This window comes from Heloderma suspectum, chromosome 2 (assembly GCF_057233095.1).
Source record: "Heloderma suspectum isolate Gila_16-S chromosome 2, 16-S_ref, whole genome shotgun sequence".
Lineage (NCBI taxonomy): Eukaryota > Metazoa > Chordata > Lepidosauria > Squamata > Helodermatidae > Heloderma > Heloderma suspectum.
Window position 1 is genome coordinate 52,651,210 of NC_139459.1, and position 16,303 is coordinate 52,667,512.

General features: G+C 46.4%; 1 protein-coding gene across 13 annotated transcripts in view; it reads left to right on the plus strand.

Annotated features, from left to right (window-relative positions):
• Positions 1 to 16,303, plus strand: part of ATG10 (autophagy related 10) — a 202,950-nt gene that overhangs the window by 74,929 nt on the left and 111,718 nt on the right. For 3 of the 13 annotated variants that reach the window (XM_084833584.1, XM_084833580.1, XM_084833594.1), the window contains exon 1: positions 8,970 to 13,419. The exons of 4 other annotated variants lie outside the window; for them this stretch is intronic. In XM_084833584.1, coding sequence (XP_084689710.1) covers positions 13,363 to 13,419 — 57 coding nt within the window. In that variant the 5' untranslated portion in view covers positions 8,970 to 13,362. Of the gene's footprint in view, positions 1 to 8,126; positions 8,759 to 8,969; positions 13,420 to 16,303 lie in introns of those variants that run through there. 6 more of the 13 variants (XM_084833581.1, XM_084833583.1, XM_084833585.1 and 3 more) reach the window with 6 other exon arrangements.

Genomic DNA, 16,303 nt, shown 5'->3' on the forward strand with positions numbered 1-16,303 from the left:
CTTTAAAACCGCTTCTACATTACTGTTCTGTTAGAATAACAACAAAACTGTTTGCCAACCCAGATTTTAAAAATACTCTGAGCACTTAAATTTTTGCACTGTAAAATCACTCAAATCATAGCACCATCATGACTACGGGAATAAAATGGAGTTTGCTTCCCCTGCCCTGATGCCTTTATCACCTGCTGCCCTCTAGGTGGTCATGGGGGGGGTCCTGTGGGGCCTTGGACTTTGGCCACAAGGTGCAGCCCTAGCTGCACCACTGTGCTGAGCCACTCTGCTTTTCATGTCAGCTGCCTTAGAGCTTTTCTATACAAGGCTGTTAATTGGCTGTTAATCTGCTGTATCTCCTTTTGGTTTTGTCACAAATTGAGATCCAAGCACTACATGGAGAGGATTTCCTTTCCTGCTTTTCTGCTACATAACCTCTAGGTGGCACTGTGGTATAGTGGAATAGCGCAAATACACAATTTTTTTATTTATTATTAAATTTATTAATCGCCCATCTGGCTGGTCACCCAGCCACTCTGGGTGATGTACAACATACAATAAAACAGTTTAAAACAATAACATTCTACAATAAAAACATTTTCTAAAATACCCTAACCCACCACAAATGCCTGCCTGAACAACCACGTTTTTAATGCACGATGGAAGCTCATTAAAGAGGGGGCATGACGGAATTCCCTAGGGAGGGAGTTCCACAGAGTGGGGGCCACCACAGAAAAGGCCCTCTCCCTCGTCCCCACCAGTCTAGCTGTCTTGGCTGATGGGACAGAGAGAAGGCCATCCGAGGCTGATCTTGTTAAGAGGCCTGTCTGGTGCTGCTGGAGGCGCTCCTTAAGATACGCTGGGCCGGAACCATATAGGGTTTTAAAGGTCAAAACCAACACCTTGAATTTGGCCCGGAAAACAACTGGTAACCAGTGCAACTCCTTCAGCACTGGAGTGATGTGATCTCGCCAGCGGCTGCCTTTAATCAGGCGAGCCGCCGCGTTCAAGAGGAAATCGCGCATTCTTTCATTTTCAAAATTAAATGCTGCATTTTTCCTTCTCTAAAAAACCTCCCCCAAAGTGCTGGTCAGACATAGAAGCAAAGTTGGAGGGTGATGACATCATCTAAAGAACCCATAAACAATTGTGAGTAGGGAATGACAAGCATGCAATAAATGCCTCTTGTAGAAAAGGCCTTTGTCAATTATTACTTATTTAGAATGCTTCATAGTATAGATCAAGGACTTGGGTGGGGATGGGGTTAGAAAATATCATTAACTCATGTTATGTTCTTTCACAATTATAACTGATATAAGGAATTTATATCCTACCTTTTGCGTAAGCCTACATGTGGATAACAAAAAGCACAGCAATTTATGACTCTCATAGACAGATTAATCTAATATATAGTGAGTTGTTCAAGGTCTGGCTAAGCAGATAACCCTCTGAACATTCAGGGTAAGGTATAATAAAATTAAAATGATACAAAAATGAAAATGAACATAAGCAAAACCAGGAAGTGGTGGTAAAGAAATAAAGCAGCCAGATTAATACCCCATTAATCGGCTTCAATGACAATCCCTTCTGATGACCAATCCCCAAGTTATCTTAGTTCTGTGGGAAGGAGTCCATCAAAATCCCTTCTGTTCTGACAGACTGGAATAGAGGTTGTGGTGATGGAGCAATAGAATTGCCCTGGTGGGGTAGCACTGGGTCCTGTACTGGTAGAATTTACTTTACCTTAAAATGGTCATGGTTACCTTAGAATGGAACACAGAATGGATGTCGTAAGGGAGGAACAGAGTTGTCATCATGCAATGCTGGATCATATCACGAAGCCAGGATCAGGTCCATTCCTTGTGTTGCCATTGCATTGTGCATAGCACATAGGTTTTATAACTGTTAGATTATGTGGTCAGCCCAAGGCAACAACTACTCCCTCCCCTTTGCATGTTGATGAATAGGAGCCCAACTAACTATGCTGCCAATCATGGCAAAACAACAGGAATGTATAAGCCCCAGCATAGGACAACAGAAGTCATATCAAGACTCATGACATAGGGCTACATCACCATATGCTCATGTGCATGGAGCTGTGTGAACAAGCAGAATCTTGGTAAAAAGGCACTTGGGGGAAAGGGATCAATTTGTAGGGATACATGAGCACTCCTTTGGCCTGACGGGGCTTGATCGGGGTGCGCTCCAAGCCTACACACAAGGGATCAATGTTTTCTGCATGCTCCAAGCGAGCACATGAAAAACGACTGCTGCTACTTAGCCCATCCCTGCCAAGGGCCCTCCAGCTTACTCAGGGTAGGAGTGGCTCCAGTTCAGTGAAGCATCCTTTTCTGCCAAAGTCATTGGAATTATAGTGAGAAAGTGATGCTGTTCATGTAAATTTCTGCCAATTTGTGTCACTTTCCCACTAGGGACACTGGTAATTGTAATCGCAGTAACTTCTTTTGCAGGAAAGGATGTTCTACCAAGGAGCTAAAGGCAGCTCTGGTATTGTCACTTCCCTCTTGTGGGTAAGTTGGGTGGGCCCTTGGTTAATATTTTTCTTTTAAAAAAACTATAATAGAAATTATAATGATTTCTAAACATATTGAACAAAAATAAATGAACATTCAGTGTTTAATGAACACCAGCATTTAGCAAATCTTTATGGTGAGCTGGTAAAAAGTGTGTTCTGGCTAGAATGGAAGGCTTCAGAGGGAAAAACTGGGTATTATGCTTGGGTATTATGGGTATTATGCTTGAGTATGAAATTAAACTGGGTATTAAACTGGGTATTAAACTTAAACTGGGTATTATGCTTGAATATGAAATTAGGTATCTTGTTGAACAAATAAACTGGCAAGAGCTCAGAATTTAGGAAAATGGAATCACAAGAACAATGGTGTACTAGAGCTTTAGAAGTTTAGTTCAAACATTCCAGCCACTATCAAGTATATACTCCCTGAAAATTAGAAATAGCACATTTGGAAAACTTCACACATGACAGCACAGTATCATTAGCAAATTCAGGCTATAGTATGTTAAAAAAAAAAAAATATGCTGACATACTGACATATGTATATTGGGTGAAAAACACTTCAAAATGTAAAAGCTTGATTATTTAGCTAAACCTACCATATAATTCCAGATGAGTAGCTATTTCAGTCTGTAGCAGCAACAATGTAAAAATTACTCTGCTGTCGCTAGACACTAACTGGTTTATGTCGCATGAGCTTTTGTGCTTCACTGCATGCCAGTTTATAAACAGATCATACTAATATATGATTAGAGCTGTGGACTGAGGAGAAGCAGGCAGCCAGGACATCCTGTCACCTCAGGTGGGGCCAACTTACCATCTTTCTGACCCTGCCTGGCACTGTGTTGCTGCTTGAGTGAGACGCTACCTCTGAGGCTGGAGCTGGAGAGAAAAAACACCCCCTGGCAGATTAGTGTTGATTTGGGCCAGCTGGGCTTAAGGTTCCTGGGATGGCTGTTGTTATCTGCCCTCCCTGACACGGGGCAGCAGCACCCTGGCGCTGTCATCACCCTTTTGGAGGGAGCCACTTCGGAGGGGATGGAAGGCAAGGGCCACAAAAAAATGTTATGTGCCAGGGAGAGAAGGTATGAGGCCAAGTCAGGGGACCTGAGGGGGCCCCAATTAGTTTGGTTACAGGTCAAGGGAGATATGGTGTTGGGCGGAGGGCTAACCAGGTTAGGGGAACGTGGCCCAAACAGTTAACAGCTGTGCTGTGTTCTTGCCCTTCCCCCCTACCTGCAGGCATGGTGGTTGCCCTATCAGCCTGCCCTCAGGCCTCTGGATGCTGCTGTTAAATGCCAGATCGGTTCAGAATAAGACCTCCCTTATCCGTGATTTAATAGTGGATGAGGTGGCCAATCTGGCACGCAGAACCGAGACCTGGGTGGGTGAGCAAGGTGGAGTTGGTCTCTCTCAACTCTGCCCACTGGGGTACTTGGTTCAGCATCAGGGTAGGCTTGAGGGCCAGGGAGGTGGGTCGCTGTGGTCTATAGGAGTTCTGTCTCCCTCTGCGGGCTCCCCATCCATGTGATTACTGGTCTGGAGTGTTTGTACCTTGTGTTGGGCCAGTGGGACAGATTGGGGATTTTGTTGGTGTACCGCCCACCCCGTTCCTCAACAGATTCCCTAGCTGAGCTGACAGAGGTGGTCTTGGGTGTGTTGCTGAAATCCACCAGAGTTTGGTTCTGGGGGATCTCAACATTCATGCTGAGGGCACCTTGTCAGGGGCAGCTCAGGATTTCATGGTCTCCATGACAACCATGAGACTGCCCCAGCATGTCATTGGCCCAACGCAGGTAGCAGGGCATACTCTAGACTTGGTTTTCTCAACTGGACAGGGAGATGGTGATCTGAAAGTGGGGGACTTTGCTTCAGCCCCTCTGTCATGGTCGGATCATTGCTTGCTGAGGTTTAGACTTACGGCAGCTTTTCCCCTCTGCAAGGGTGGGGGACCTATTAAGATGGTCCACCCCTGGAGGCTCATGGATCTGGATGGTAACCAGAGGTCTCTGGGGAGCTTTCTGGCTGATATGGCTGACTCTCATGCTGAAACAGTGGTTGATCTGTGGAATGCAGAAATGACCTGGGCAGTTGACATGATTGCTCCTGAGCACCCTGTCCTGAGTAGAGCTCATACTGCTCCATGGTATACCCCAGAGCTGAGAGTGCTGAAACAAAATAGGAGATGGCTTGAGTACAGATGAAGAACTCTTAGTGGGTGCAATTGAACCCTGGTATGTGCCTATGGTAAGGTATACTCAGGGGCAGTGAGGGCAGCAAAGAAACAACATTTTGCTGCCTCCATGCAGTCTTCCATATGCTGCCCAGCACAGCTTTTCAGGGTCGTCCATGGCCTATTGCATGCTGGCCCTAAGGAGACTGTAGACCCATCTGAGGCCTGCTGTAATTCATTTGCTAGGCACCTCCAGGATAAAATCTCTTGCATCCGCCAGGACTTAGACTCCAGTCTTACAGCAGGTGAATCTGGTGAGATGTCCAGAGCACAGCCTTGTCCAGTTTTCTTGGATGAGTTTCGGTTGGTACAGCTCGAGGATGTTGACAAGGTGCTTGGACTAGTTTGTGCAACCACTTCCATATTAGATCCTTGCCCCTCTTGGCTTATAAAAACTGGCAGGGAAGGAACAGTTGGCTGGGCCAGGGAGATGGTAAATGTCTCCTTGAGAGAGAGAGTGGTCCCGGGCCACCTCAGCGGTGGTGAGACTACTCCTAAAGCAACCCTCTCTGGACCAGGAAAAATCTTAATAATTTTAGGCCTGTGGCAAGTGTTCCTTCCTTGGGCAAGGTTCTTGAGCGAGTGGCTGCCAACCAGTTCCAGACACTCTTGGAGTTGACTGATTATCTAGATCCATTTCAGTTGGGGTCCAGGCTGGGTTTTGGCATGGAAACAGCCTTGGCCACCCCATATGATGACCTATGTCGCAGGAGAGACAGGGGAGTGTGACCTTGTTGATTCTCCTTGATCTCTTGGCAGCTTTCAGTACTATTGACCATGGTATCCTTCTGGGGCGATTGTCTGAGTTGGGAGTGGGAGGCACTGTACTGCAGAGGTTTCGCTCCTACTGGCCGGTTGCAGAAGGTGGTACTTGGGCGATATTGCTTGGCCCTGTCGATTCTCCAGTATGGGGTTCCGCAGGGGTCGGTTTTGTCCCCCATGTTATTCAACATCTACATGAAATTCGTGCGGTCATCCGAAGTTTTGGAGTATGTTGTCATCAGTATGCTGATGACACGCAGCTCTATTTCTCCTTTTCATCTTCAGGTGAGGCTGTAGATGTGCTAAATCTGTGCCTGGGTGCGACCATGGACTGGATGAGGGCTAATAAACTGAAGCTCAATCCAGGCAAGACTGAGATGCTGTTAGTGGGTAGTTCTCCTAGAGCCATCCAGGAGGGTGCTTAACCTATTAGTGGGAGGGTGCTCAACCTATTCTGGATGGCATTACACTCCCCCTGAATGAGCAGGTTTGTAGCTTGGGGGTCCGCCTGGAGCCATCTTTGTCACTTGAGGCTCAAGTAGCCTCAGTGGCACGGAGCGCCTTCTGCCAGCTTCGGTTGGTGGCCCAGCTACTCCCCTATCTGGACAGGGATGACCTGGCTTCAGTTGTCTATGCTCTGGTAATCTCCAGGTTAGATTACTGCAATGTGCGCTATGTGGGGCTGTCTTTGAAAGATGGTTCGGAAGCTGCAGCTTGTGCAAAATGCAGCAGCCAGACTGATAACAGGGACCAGAAGGTCTGAACATATAAGACCGATTCTGGCCCACTTGCACTGGCTGTCTATATGCTTCTGAGCCCAGTTCAAAGTGCTGACTTTCACCTTTAAAGCCCTACACAGCTCGGGACCACACTACCTGATGGAATGTCTCTCCCAACATGAACTGACTCGCACACTAAACCCTGCATCTTAAGGCCCTCTTCCAGGAGCCTCCTCTGAAGGAGGCTTGGAAGGCAGCAAGAAGGGAGAGGGTCTTCTCATTGGTGGCTCCGTTTATGGAATAATCTCCCTGATGAGGCCTGCCTGGCGCCAACATTGTCATCTTTTCAGCACCAGGTTAAGACTGCCCTCTTCTCTCAGGCAGTGCATAATGAGTCTCTTGATTGTCTCTGGCTGATTGTTTTTGTTTTAGATATATGTTGTTGTTGTGTGTGTTATTTGTTCTATGTTATTACGTGAATGGTTTTATATTTTATATAATGTATTTTAATGGTTTTTAATTTTTGTGAACTGCCCAGAGAGCTTTGGCTATGGGGTGGTATAGAAATTGAATAAATCAATGAATGAATGAATGAATGTAGTAGGTTTTGTTGTTGTCGTTCAGTCATGTCCGACTCTTCGTGACCCCATGGACCATAGCACGCCAGGCCTTCCTGTCCTGCGCTCTCTCCCGGAGCGTGCTCAAGTCCATAATCCATACATAATCAGTGTAGTAGGGCAGGACCATAACTCAGTGGCAGAGCACATGTCTTGTATCCAGAAGGGAGGAGAATTGATCCTGGCTTCTCTAGTTAAGAAGGGATCCTAGGTAGCAGCAGCAGGACAAAAAGGAGCCTGACCACAGAGCCCAACAGCTTCATTATTGATGTAGGCATTTACCTGGATGTCCAGAATAATTTGATTTAAGGGTATGAGTGCACTCTCTAATATTCATGTGGTATGTACCTGAAAATAGTACAAGTAGCTTGTACATCCTCTGTCTCGTACTATGATAGCATCAGCTCAAGTTTTGGGAAGTGGCTTAAGCTTTAGTAAGCATGCAGGGAAAGAGAAGTCAATAGCTGAGATGGAAGGAAGAATCTTATATGGAATTTGCTACTAGAAGATGTAGTGATGGTCACTAATCTGCATGACTTTAAGGGCGCAACCCTATCGGGACAGGCGGCTGCCTCCAGACTCGAAGGCGACTCCCTATCCAATGCAGGGCTGGAGCAGCACGAAGGTGATCATCCCCTCTGTGCCTCAGCCACCCTTCATTCGTGGCTAGACAGCTGATTTCGGCTGTCTAGCCGCGGGAAGTCGGAGCAGGGACGGGGGAGATGCTGGATGACACATAGGAAGTGTTGGAACAGCACTTCCGCCTGCCCCGCCCCCAGGAATGCCCCATTTTCGCTCCTCTGCGCTCCTCTTACAAGCGTGGAGCCGATCCATGCTGCCTATAAGGGAGTGCAGGAGGGAATGGAGGTCATTTCTCCGGGAACTGACCGATCCTATGGCCGTCTAGCTGCTGACTAGCAGCCATAGGATTGTGCTCAAAAGGGGGTTAGACAAATTCATGGAGGATAAGGCTATCTAGTTCTGATGGCTATATGCTACCTCCAGTATCAGAGGCAGTATACCTATGTACAGAGGTTGCTGGGGAACATGAGCTGGAGTGTGCTGTATCCTGCTAGTGGGTTTCCTGTGGGCAGCTGGTTGGCCACTGTGTGAACAGAATGCTGGACGAGATCCGACCCTTGGTCTGATATCAGCATGGCTCTTATGTTCTTAATCACTGAGAACACTAGACCCTGTCTAGCTTTGCTATCCAAACTCATCACTCTCTCAACTAGCCATTTTTTTGGGGGGGGGGGGATTAGAAATTTTTAAGAACATGTATAGGCCCTTTCCAACCCTGCTATTCTATGATTCTATGAGGAGTGGGAGGAGAGGCAGTTTCTTACAAATATAGAGCTTAGGACATTGAATGCTATGTTTATCACCACCGCCTTGAATGTCCAAAATGGGACAGTGAAAGTCCATGGGCATGGATGTGCAGTGTATTTTGACGGTGATTTGAGGGGGGATCTCTTGTAAAAATAATTAAGATCCATGAGGATCCAATCTCCACACATCCATGTTTTTGTGCCATGGTGGTGCTGGCAGGTGCCATATCCGTAGCTTCTGTGGTTCAGTCTGTGGAGACAGGTGTTGTCTGATTTGATGGTGGTTTGGGGAGATCTCGTGTAAAAAATTAAGAGGATGCTTTAATTCCGCTGGATCCGACTTTCACCCAGAAACGTCTTGTAATTTTTGATGACTCAGAGCAAAGTGTTCCGTTGCCAACTGTCAGAATTTTATCTCTCCTCGTGACACAGTGGGGCCGTTAGCAAATGCTTTGAGAACTGCACTAAGTTCGTTCATTTTCCAGAGTGCTTTTCCGGAATAGGCTGTAAACGTCCTAACCCGTATTATCTGAATGTTGCTCTATTGTAAATGCTATTGCCACAGAAACCAGGTGAGACAAAACGCCAACCGTTTCCACGTATGTAACGTATTCTGCCTTTTTTTAAAAAAAGAGGATCTAGGTTCTAACCTGACTTCCGAACGTGAAGAGGCGGCGACCGCGAAGCAAGGCGCAGGCAGCGGCCCCGCTTTTCCGAGCCGCTTCGGCGCCCTCCGCCCGCTCGCGGCCGCCCACGCACAACGCGTGCGTCTGAGCGGCGCATGCGCTTCGCGGGTTGCGGCCCGGGGCTGCCGCCGGAGCCCGAGGGAGGGGAAGGCCGGCGCTGCCGCGCGTGCTCCGCCGCTCCTCCCTCCCCCCGCCGAGCTCCTCCCGCAGGGGAAAGGAGAGGCGGCGCCCGCTCCGCGCCGCCGTCTGAAACTGGCGGGAGGCGGAGAAGGTGAGCGGGGGAGGCGGGCGCGGGGCTCGCGAGGGCGGGCGCGGGCCGTAGCTGCGCCCGCCGCGCCTCTCCGCCCGAGGGGCTCCCTTCTGGCTCCCCGAGCCAGCTTCTCTGCCTGGGCGCGCCGAGCCTTGGAAACTCCCGCCCTGGCAGCCGCCTCCGTCGCCGCCGCGGCACGTCCCCGGGGCTGCTCTGTCCCGCCCCACCGTGCCCAGCCAGACTGACGCCCCCGCCCCCCGCGCGCACAACGCCCCGCTCCTTTGCTCAACCGCACGCAGGGATAATTCCGCAGAGGAAGGGAGGGAAGTCGCCGGGCCCCTGAAGGGTGGGTGTGTGTGTGAGAGGATTGTCTCCCTCTTCTCCAGCACAGCCTTGTCTAGTAAGCATGCCAGATGCAGCAGTGATTTTACAAAGGAAAAAAAAAAAACTAGCTTTATCCGCTTTGCAATTCGGGTAAACAACCGGATTCTCTCAGTGCAGCCGGTCCCTTGTGGTAAGTTTCAGATCTTCTGAGACACGTTTTTCAGCCCATGTTCCCCATGCCTCCCCTTTGCTACTTCCTCACCCAGGTGGGGGAAGTCATCTGTGCAATGGTGCACATGTTGAGCCTCTCAGTTGTGGGGACTATCATGGGCTGAAATGCAGAGATCGCCAGGGGCTTAGAAAAAAATGGAAGGAAAGGGAAAAGGGGGGGAAAGCCACACGTGTTCTCTAAAAGTAAAGCCAGCTGGAGATACCCTAAGTAACTGGGCCAGGTCCTCTGATGTGTGTGTACAAAAAGATCCCTGCTTTATCAGACTAAAGGCACATTTATTTATTTATGTCATTTCTATACCGCCCAATAGCCAAAGTCACATCTGGTTGAGCATCCTGCTTCCTGCTGTGGCCAACTAGACGCCTGTGAGAAGTTCACAAGCTGGACATGAAGGCAGTCGCGCTCTCCCGCTTTTGCTCCCCAGCAGCTAATATTCAGAGGCATAAGTGGGACCTGCAACAAAATTGTGCAGTAGGGAATTCCTTGTTCATTGTTCCAGTCAGTCAGCCTTGGCATCCATTCAATTTTCCCTCTCCACCTGGTTTTCTGTCTCCCCATTGGGCTGTTTTTGTGTCCCCCTTCCAAATTTTTTCTGAAGTGTATTTGCGCATGGGGGGAGCCATTTTGGCAACTTAAGGACCCACACTCAGGAGCATTGAGATAATTATTGGTATATATGCTCCTGCTGCTTCTGATCCTGGAGGTACATGGGTGTTTAAAGCAAGGTGTCATCAGTATGCAGATGTCACCCAGCTCTGTTCCTCCATAACATCTGAATCATGTGTGGCCATCCAGGCTCTGAACCAGTGCTTGGATGGAGTGGTGGGTTGGAGGAGGGCCAATAAACTAAGTTTGAATCTTGGTTAGACGGAAGCATGGTGGGTGGGTCACAGGTCCAGGAAATAGGTCAGTTTCCTGTTCAGGATGGGGTTGTACTCCCCCTGAAGGAACAAGTGTATAGACTCCTAGATTCATCTTTGGCCCTGGAGGCTCAAGTGGCCTCGGCTAGGAGTGCTTTTTACCAGCTTTGGCTGGTACACCAACTGTGGCTGTTCCTGGACTACAGTTGGCCCAATATATGGATGAGACAGTGGTGTAGGGAGGTTCAGATTTGTTAGGCACTGGGGAACTTTTTGGGACACACCAGGCCTGTGCAAGAGGGACAGGCTCAATTTGAACCAGAATGGAACTAGACTGCTGGTGCTTAACATAAAAAAGGTGGCAGAGCAGCTGGGAAGCATCTGGTTTTGGTTGAATCATCTCTAATGAATGAAGGTGAAAATGTTTCCGATTGGCCAAATGGGGATAGGGAGGGAATGGGCCATGAACATAGGCTGGAACAAGATAGCCAGTCAAAGAGGCCTAAGGTGCCATAGCAAAAGATGCACATGCCAGAGATATCTGGGGAGGGACACCGTGTACAGGTATTTCTATGCTAATGCTAGAAGCCTCCAAGCCAAGGTGGGAGAGTTGGAGTGCCTAATTTTAAAGGAGAACTTAGATATAGTGGGCATAGAATACAGTCATCTCTGGATAGAAATGCTATAGAAAGGACAGGAAAGGGTGTATTGGAGGAGGTACCACCCTGTATATCAAAGGGCATAGTGTCATGCAGACTAGAAAACCTAAAAGGGGCAGACTCTTCCACAGAGGCGCTGTGGATGACAATACTGGGCTCCAAAACTAATTTAGTAATAGGGACATGCTGTTGTCATCCCCCAGATCAGAATGCCCAGGGTGATCTTGAGATGGAAAATGAAATCAGGGAGGCATCCAAACGCGAAAGTCTTGTAATAATGGGTGATTTCAATTACTCCCACATTGACTGCATAAATGCATGTTACAGTCATGACAAAGAAGTTAAATTTCTTGATGCCTTAAATGACTGTGCCCTAGAACAGTTTGCCATGGAATTGACAGAGGGGAAGTGACCCTGGATTTAATCCTAAGTGGTGCTGCCCAGGTCCTAGTACGAAATGTGAGTGTTGTTGAACCAACTGGAAATAGTGACCACAGTGCTATCAGATTTAATGTATATATAAGTTAAAAATTTCCCATTAAGTCCAATGTAGTCACATTTGACTTCAAAAGAGGAAGCTTCTCTAAAATGAGGGAATTGGTAAAAAGGAAGCTGAAAGGGGGAGTTATTAAATCCCTTCATAATTCTTTGAGGTTACCCAAAACCACAATAATAGAAGCTCAGCTAGAATGTAGATCACAGCTTAGGAAAGGTAGCATCAAGTCCTAAGAGGTCACCAGTATGGTTAATGACCAATGCCAAGGAAACTATCAGAGAAAAGAAGGCTTCCTGCAGAAAATGGAAGCCTTGCCCAAATGAGGAAAACAAAAGGGGTCACAAACTTCCATAAAGGAAATGTAAGCAGACAGTAAGAGATGAAAAAGAGCATTTTCAGGAGCATATCACTAACAACATCAAGGCCAACAATAAAGAATTCTTTAAATATATCAGAAGCAGGAAACTAGCTAGGGAGGCAGTTGGACTGTTGGATGACAGTGGAGTTAAAGGAGTACTTAAGGAGGGTAAGGAGATTGTGGAGAAGGTGAATGAATACTTTTCATCTGTCTTCACTGCAGAAGGTGAAGGACAGATTCAGGAAGGGAGTCTTCCTGTTTCAGGAAGGCAAATAGTGGTGACAAAAGATGAAGTTCTCAATCTTATTGACAAATTGAAAGCTAATAAATCACTGTGCCCAGATGGTATCCATCCTAGAATTCTTAAAAAAACTGAAATATGTAACATGTCCTTAAGATCAGCCTCAATATCAGAGGACAGGAGAATGGCCAATGTAACACCAATTTTTAAAAGGGGATTCAGCGGGAATCTGGGAAATTGCAGGCCAGTTAGCTTAATGTCTGTTCTGGGTGAATTGGTGGAAAGCATTATTAAAAATAAAATTAGTATGCATATAGAAAACAAGCCCAACTGAAAATTCAGTATTCAGGTCAGGAAGTAAAAAAAGATGATGTTTAAGGAGGAGTGGCAGAACTACGACCAGGAAGAGGGACAGTAAGCAAGTTTTGTTCACATATATCATAGAAAGCTTTGTTGATCTTTAATGTAGTGAAAAGCTTTGGGGGGGATGGGACCTGCAACTGAAGCACTAAATGGCTGCCAGAAGTGAGCCTGCAGGCCAGAGATAGCCCCTCAAGCCTGTCTGGTCTCTCTCAGACCGCCAGCATCTGCTGAAAAAATGGGGCTGGGGAAAAGAAAAAAAAAGGATCTATGGTTTTTGTCAAAGAGCAGGGAACCTGTTCCTAGAGCATCCCATGAAATAGTGGTTGAAGGTTCCTATTCTACTTCCAGGGTGTGCTAGGAATGAGGTTCATGCTCTATGGCAGGAATCAGACAGCCTTTTCCTAGAGCGTTTTTTCTTTTTCTTTGTGTGTGTGGCTGGGACAAGGGGGAGGCTTAGTACTTTAATGTTGCTAGAAGACTGTTGCTAGAAGATGTGTTGCTGCTGGGGTGAGTGTGAGAAGGGTGTGTGTGTTCTATGTGTGTATGCATATATCCCTGCCACTGCAGCAGACACCTGACGTGGCCCTGGAGACTGGAAAGATTGTGCACATAGAATCATGGAATAGTAGGGTTGGAAGGGGCCTACAAGGCCATCGAGTCCAACCCCCTGCTCAGTGCAGGAATCCAAATCAGAGCATCCCTGACAGATGGCTGTCCAGCCTCGTCTTGAAGGCCTCCAGTGTGGGAGCCCACCACCTCCCCAGGTAATTGGTTCCATTGTTGTATTGCTCTTACAGTCAGGAAGGTTTTCCTGATGTTCAGCCGGAATCTGGCTTCCTGTAACTTGAGCCCATTATTCCGTGTCCTGCACTCTGGGATGATGAAGAAGAGATCCTGGCCTTCTTCTCTGTGACAACCTTTCAAGTACTTGAAGAGTGCTATCGTATCTCCCCTCAGTCTTCTCTTCTCAAGGCTAAACATGCCCAGTTCTTTCAGTCTCTCTTCATAGGGCTTTGTTTCCAGTCCCCTGATCATCTTTGTTGCCCTCCTCTGAACCCTCTCCAGTTGGTCTGCATCCTTCTTAAAGTGTGGTGCCCAGAACTGGACACAGTACTCCAGATGAGGCCTAACCAGTGGTGAGTAGAGGGGAACTAGTACTTCCTGGGATTTGGAAGCTATGCTTCTATTAATGCAACCCAAAAGAGCATTTGCCTTTTTTGCAGCCACATCACATTGTTGGCTCCTATTCAGCTTGTGATCTACAACAATTCCAAGATCCTTCTCGCTTGTAGTGTGGTTGAGCCACGTATCCCCCATCTTGTAACTGTGCATTTGGTTTCTTTTTCCTAGGTGCAGAACTTGGCATTTATCCCTATTAAATGTCATTCTGTTGTTTTCTGCCCAGCGCTCCAGTCTATCCAGATCACTTTGAATTTTGTTTCTGTCTTCCAAAGTATTAGCTATCCCTCCCAATTTTGTGTCATCTGCAAATTTGATCAGCATTCCCTGCACCTCCTTCTCCAAGTCATTAATACAAATGTTGAAGAGCACTGGGCCCAGGACTGAGCCCTGCGGTACCCCACTCGTTACCTCTCCCCAGTTTGAGAAGGTCGCATTGATAAGCACTCTTTGAGTCCGATTCTGTAGCCAACTGTGGATCCACTGGATCACTGTTTCATCTAGCCCACTTTGAGCTAGTTTGCTCATCAGGATATCAGGATACCTCTGCACTAAACAGTGACAGAACACTGGGATTCAATGCATCAAGTAAATAATGATAACAGACTGCAATATTATAGTAATATAATATGCTATAACTTTCTATCTGAATGGGAGGGGGGAATCTTGGAGTGGCCGTTGGGTCTAACAGCTGGAAAAGTGGGCTGGAAGGAGAAAGGAATGAGGCTGCAGAGGGACAGAAGGAGGAGGCTGGAGGTTTATGAAGGAGAGAACTTTATAGATTACAGTAACCTTTGTAGATTTATCATTGAAGGATTTATCTTCTCCTCAGGGATACTTCTCAACTGTTCCTTTTCTTTAAATGTTCTTATATTTTGTGTGTTCCCATAAATTAATCTGTATATATGAGTTCTTGTCAGTCATCTGCAACTGTTTTAGTTTTGTTCGTTCATAGTTATTAATTATACATTTATTCCAAATTTCATGTTGCATGTGTCAGTTTAAGTGGGAATGTAAATGGAATCCGACCCATTATTGAGGTGAAATGGTGAGCAGCACATCAATAGGGGTTATAGACATTTGGGCTATAGTCCTGAACATCAGTCTGGGCTCTGTACATTAGCTTAATGCATGTCTAAGCATCACAGTGCCTTTGATTGACTCTGTGTAACACAACAAAACAGAAAAAAATGAGCCTCATGATTACCGGAATTCTGATGTCTGACTTCAGTGACCTTTCATTGTGTGTTGATTCAAACTGAGTTGACATTAAGAAAAGGAAGAAGGAAGCCCTCCAAAATGCCATGTAAATTGTCCTTCACCACAAAGCAAATGTACTCAAGATCGGGTTGCAGATGGTTCTCTGAGGCATGAGCATTTTGCAGGTATCATCAGGTGTATTGGTTAAAGCTCATATACCACAGGAAGATGAAGTTGAACACAGTCGTGTATTATATTTTGCTAGGTGCTTGACTGCCCTATGCCTCCATCCCATTTCAGTGTGATGTAGGCAGAAAAACCAGAGAGGCTAAATAAATGGTTTGCAAGCCACCATTGCAAACATGGTTGATGGGCATCATTCAACATTATGGGATATAAGTTGTGCAGGGTTGGTGTAGAACAGGTGGGCAGACTTCAAGGTTGCAAAATCTATTTTCTTTTTTTACTAGAACTGCAAGATCCACCAACTGGAACTTGGTACAAAATACATACACTTGGAAAGGTGAAGGACAATTTACATGGTGTTTTGGAGGGCTTCCTCCTTCTGATCCCACGGATACGTTTCAAGTAGTAGAACAACTGAATGGCGCTCACAGACTTTACCCCAGCTTTCTTAATTTTAGCAATATAATTTAGTGTGTTAGTGTGGTGGTGGTGGTGGGGGGGTCATTTTGCTGCAGCTATTGTTAAACAATTGGGAGTCAGAAATCCTTGCCAGTTACCAGAAATATACCAGTAGATCCTGATTTACCTTCTACCTACCCTTGCACTAGAATGCCTTTAATTTTGAGGATAAAGCATAAAGGAAGATGGTGGTCTTTCAGAATAAAGAAACAAACTAAATTCTCATGATCAGCACAGTTACACTGAAACAAATCATTTTAACGAAGTGCTCAATTCTTCATGACTTTTGCAATGATTTTATAGTATGTGCATGGGAGGAGATGTTATTGTGTGTTACAGTTTCCAGTTGCTCTGTTATGTCTGCATCTGTTCATTTGCTAAAAACAGGTGGTTCTATTTAAAGTCTGTGTGAAAACTACAGTATTTTTACCTGCACTGTGTTGATTACAGTTTTGCATCTGATCACTGCAATGGGAAACCTAGTAATTACTGACATATTTCCAAAACCTGGAGTGTAGGTCTTCTTCCTAATTCCTGGTAACCTGGAGTGATGGTAATGTTGGTTCTACTCACAGGATCCATAATTCAGTTTAAAAAGAAGATAGAATTGGCTGAAGGCTTATC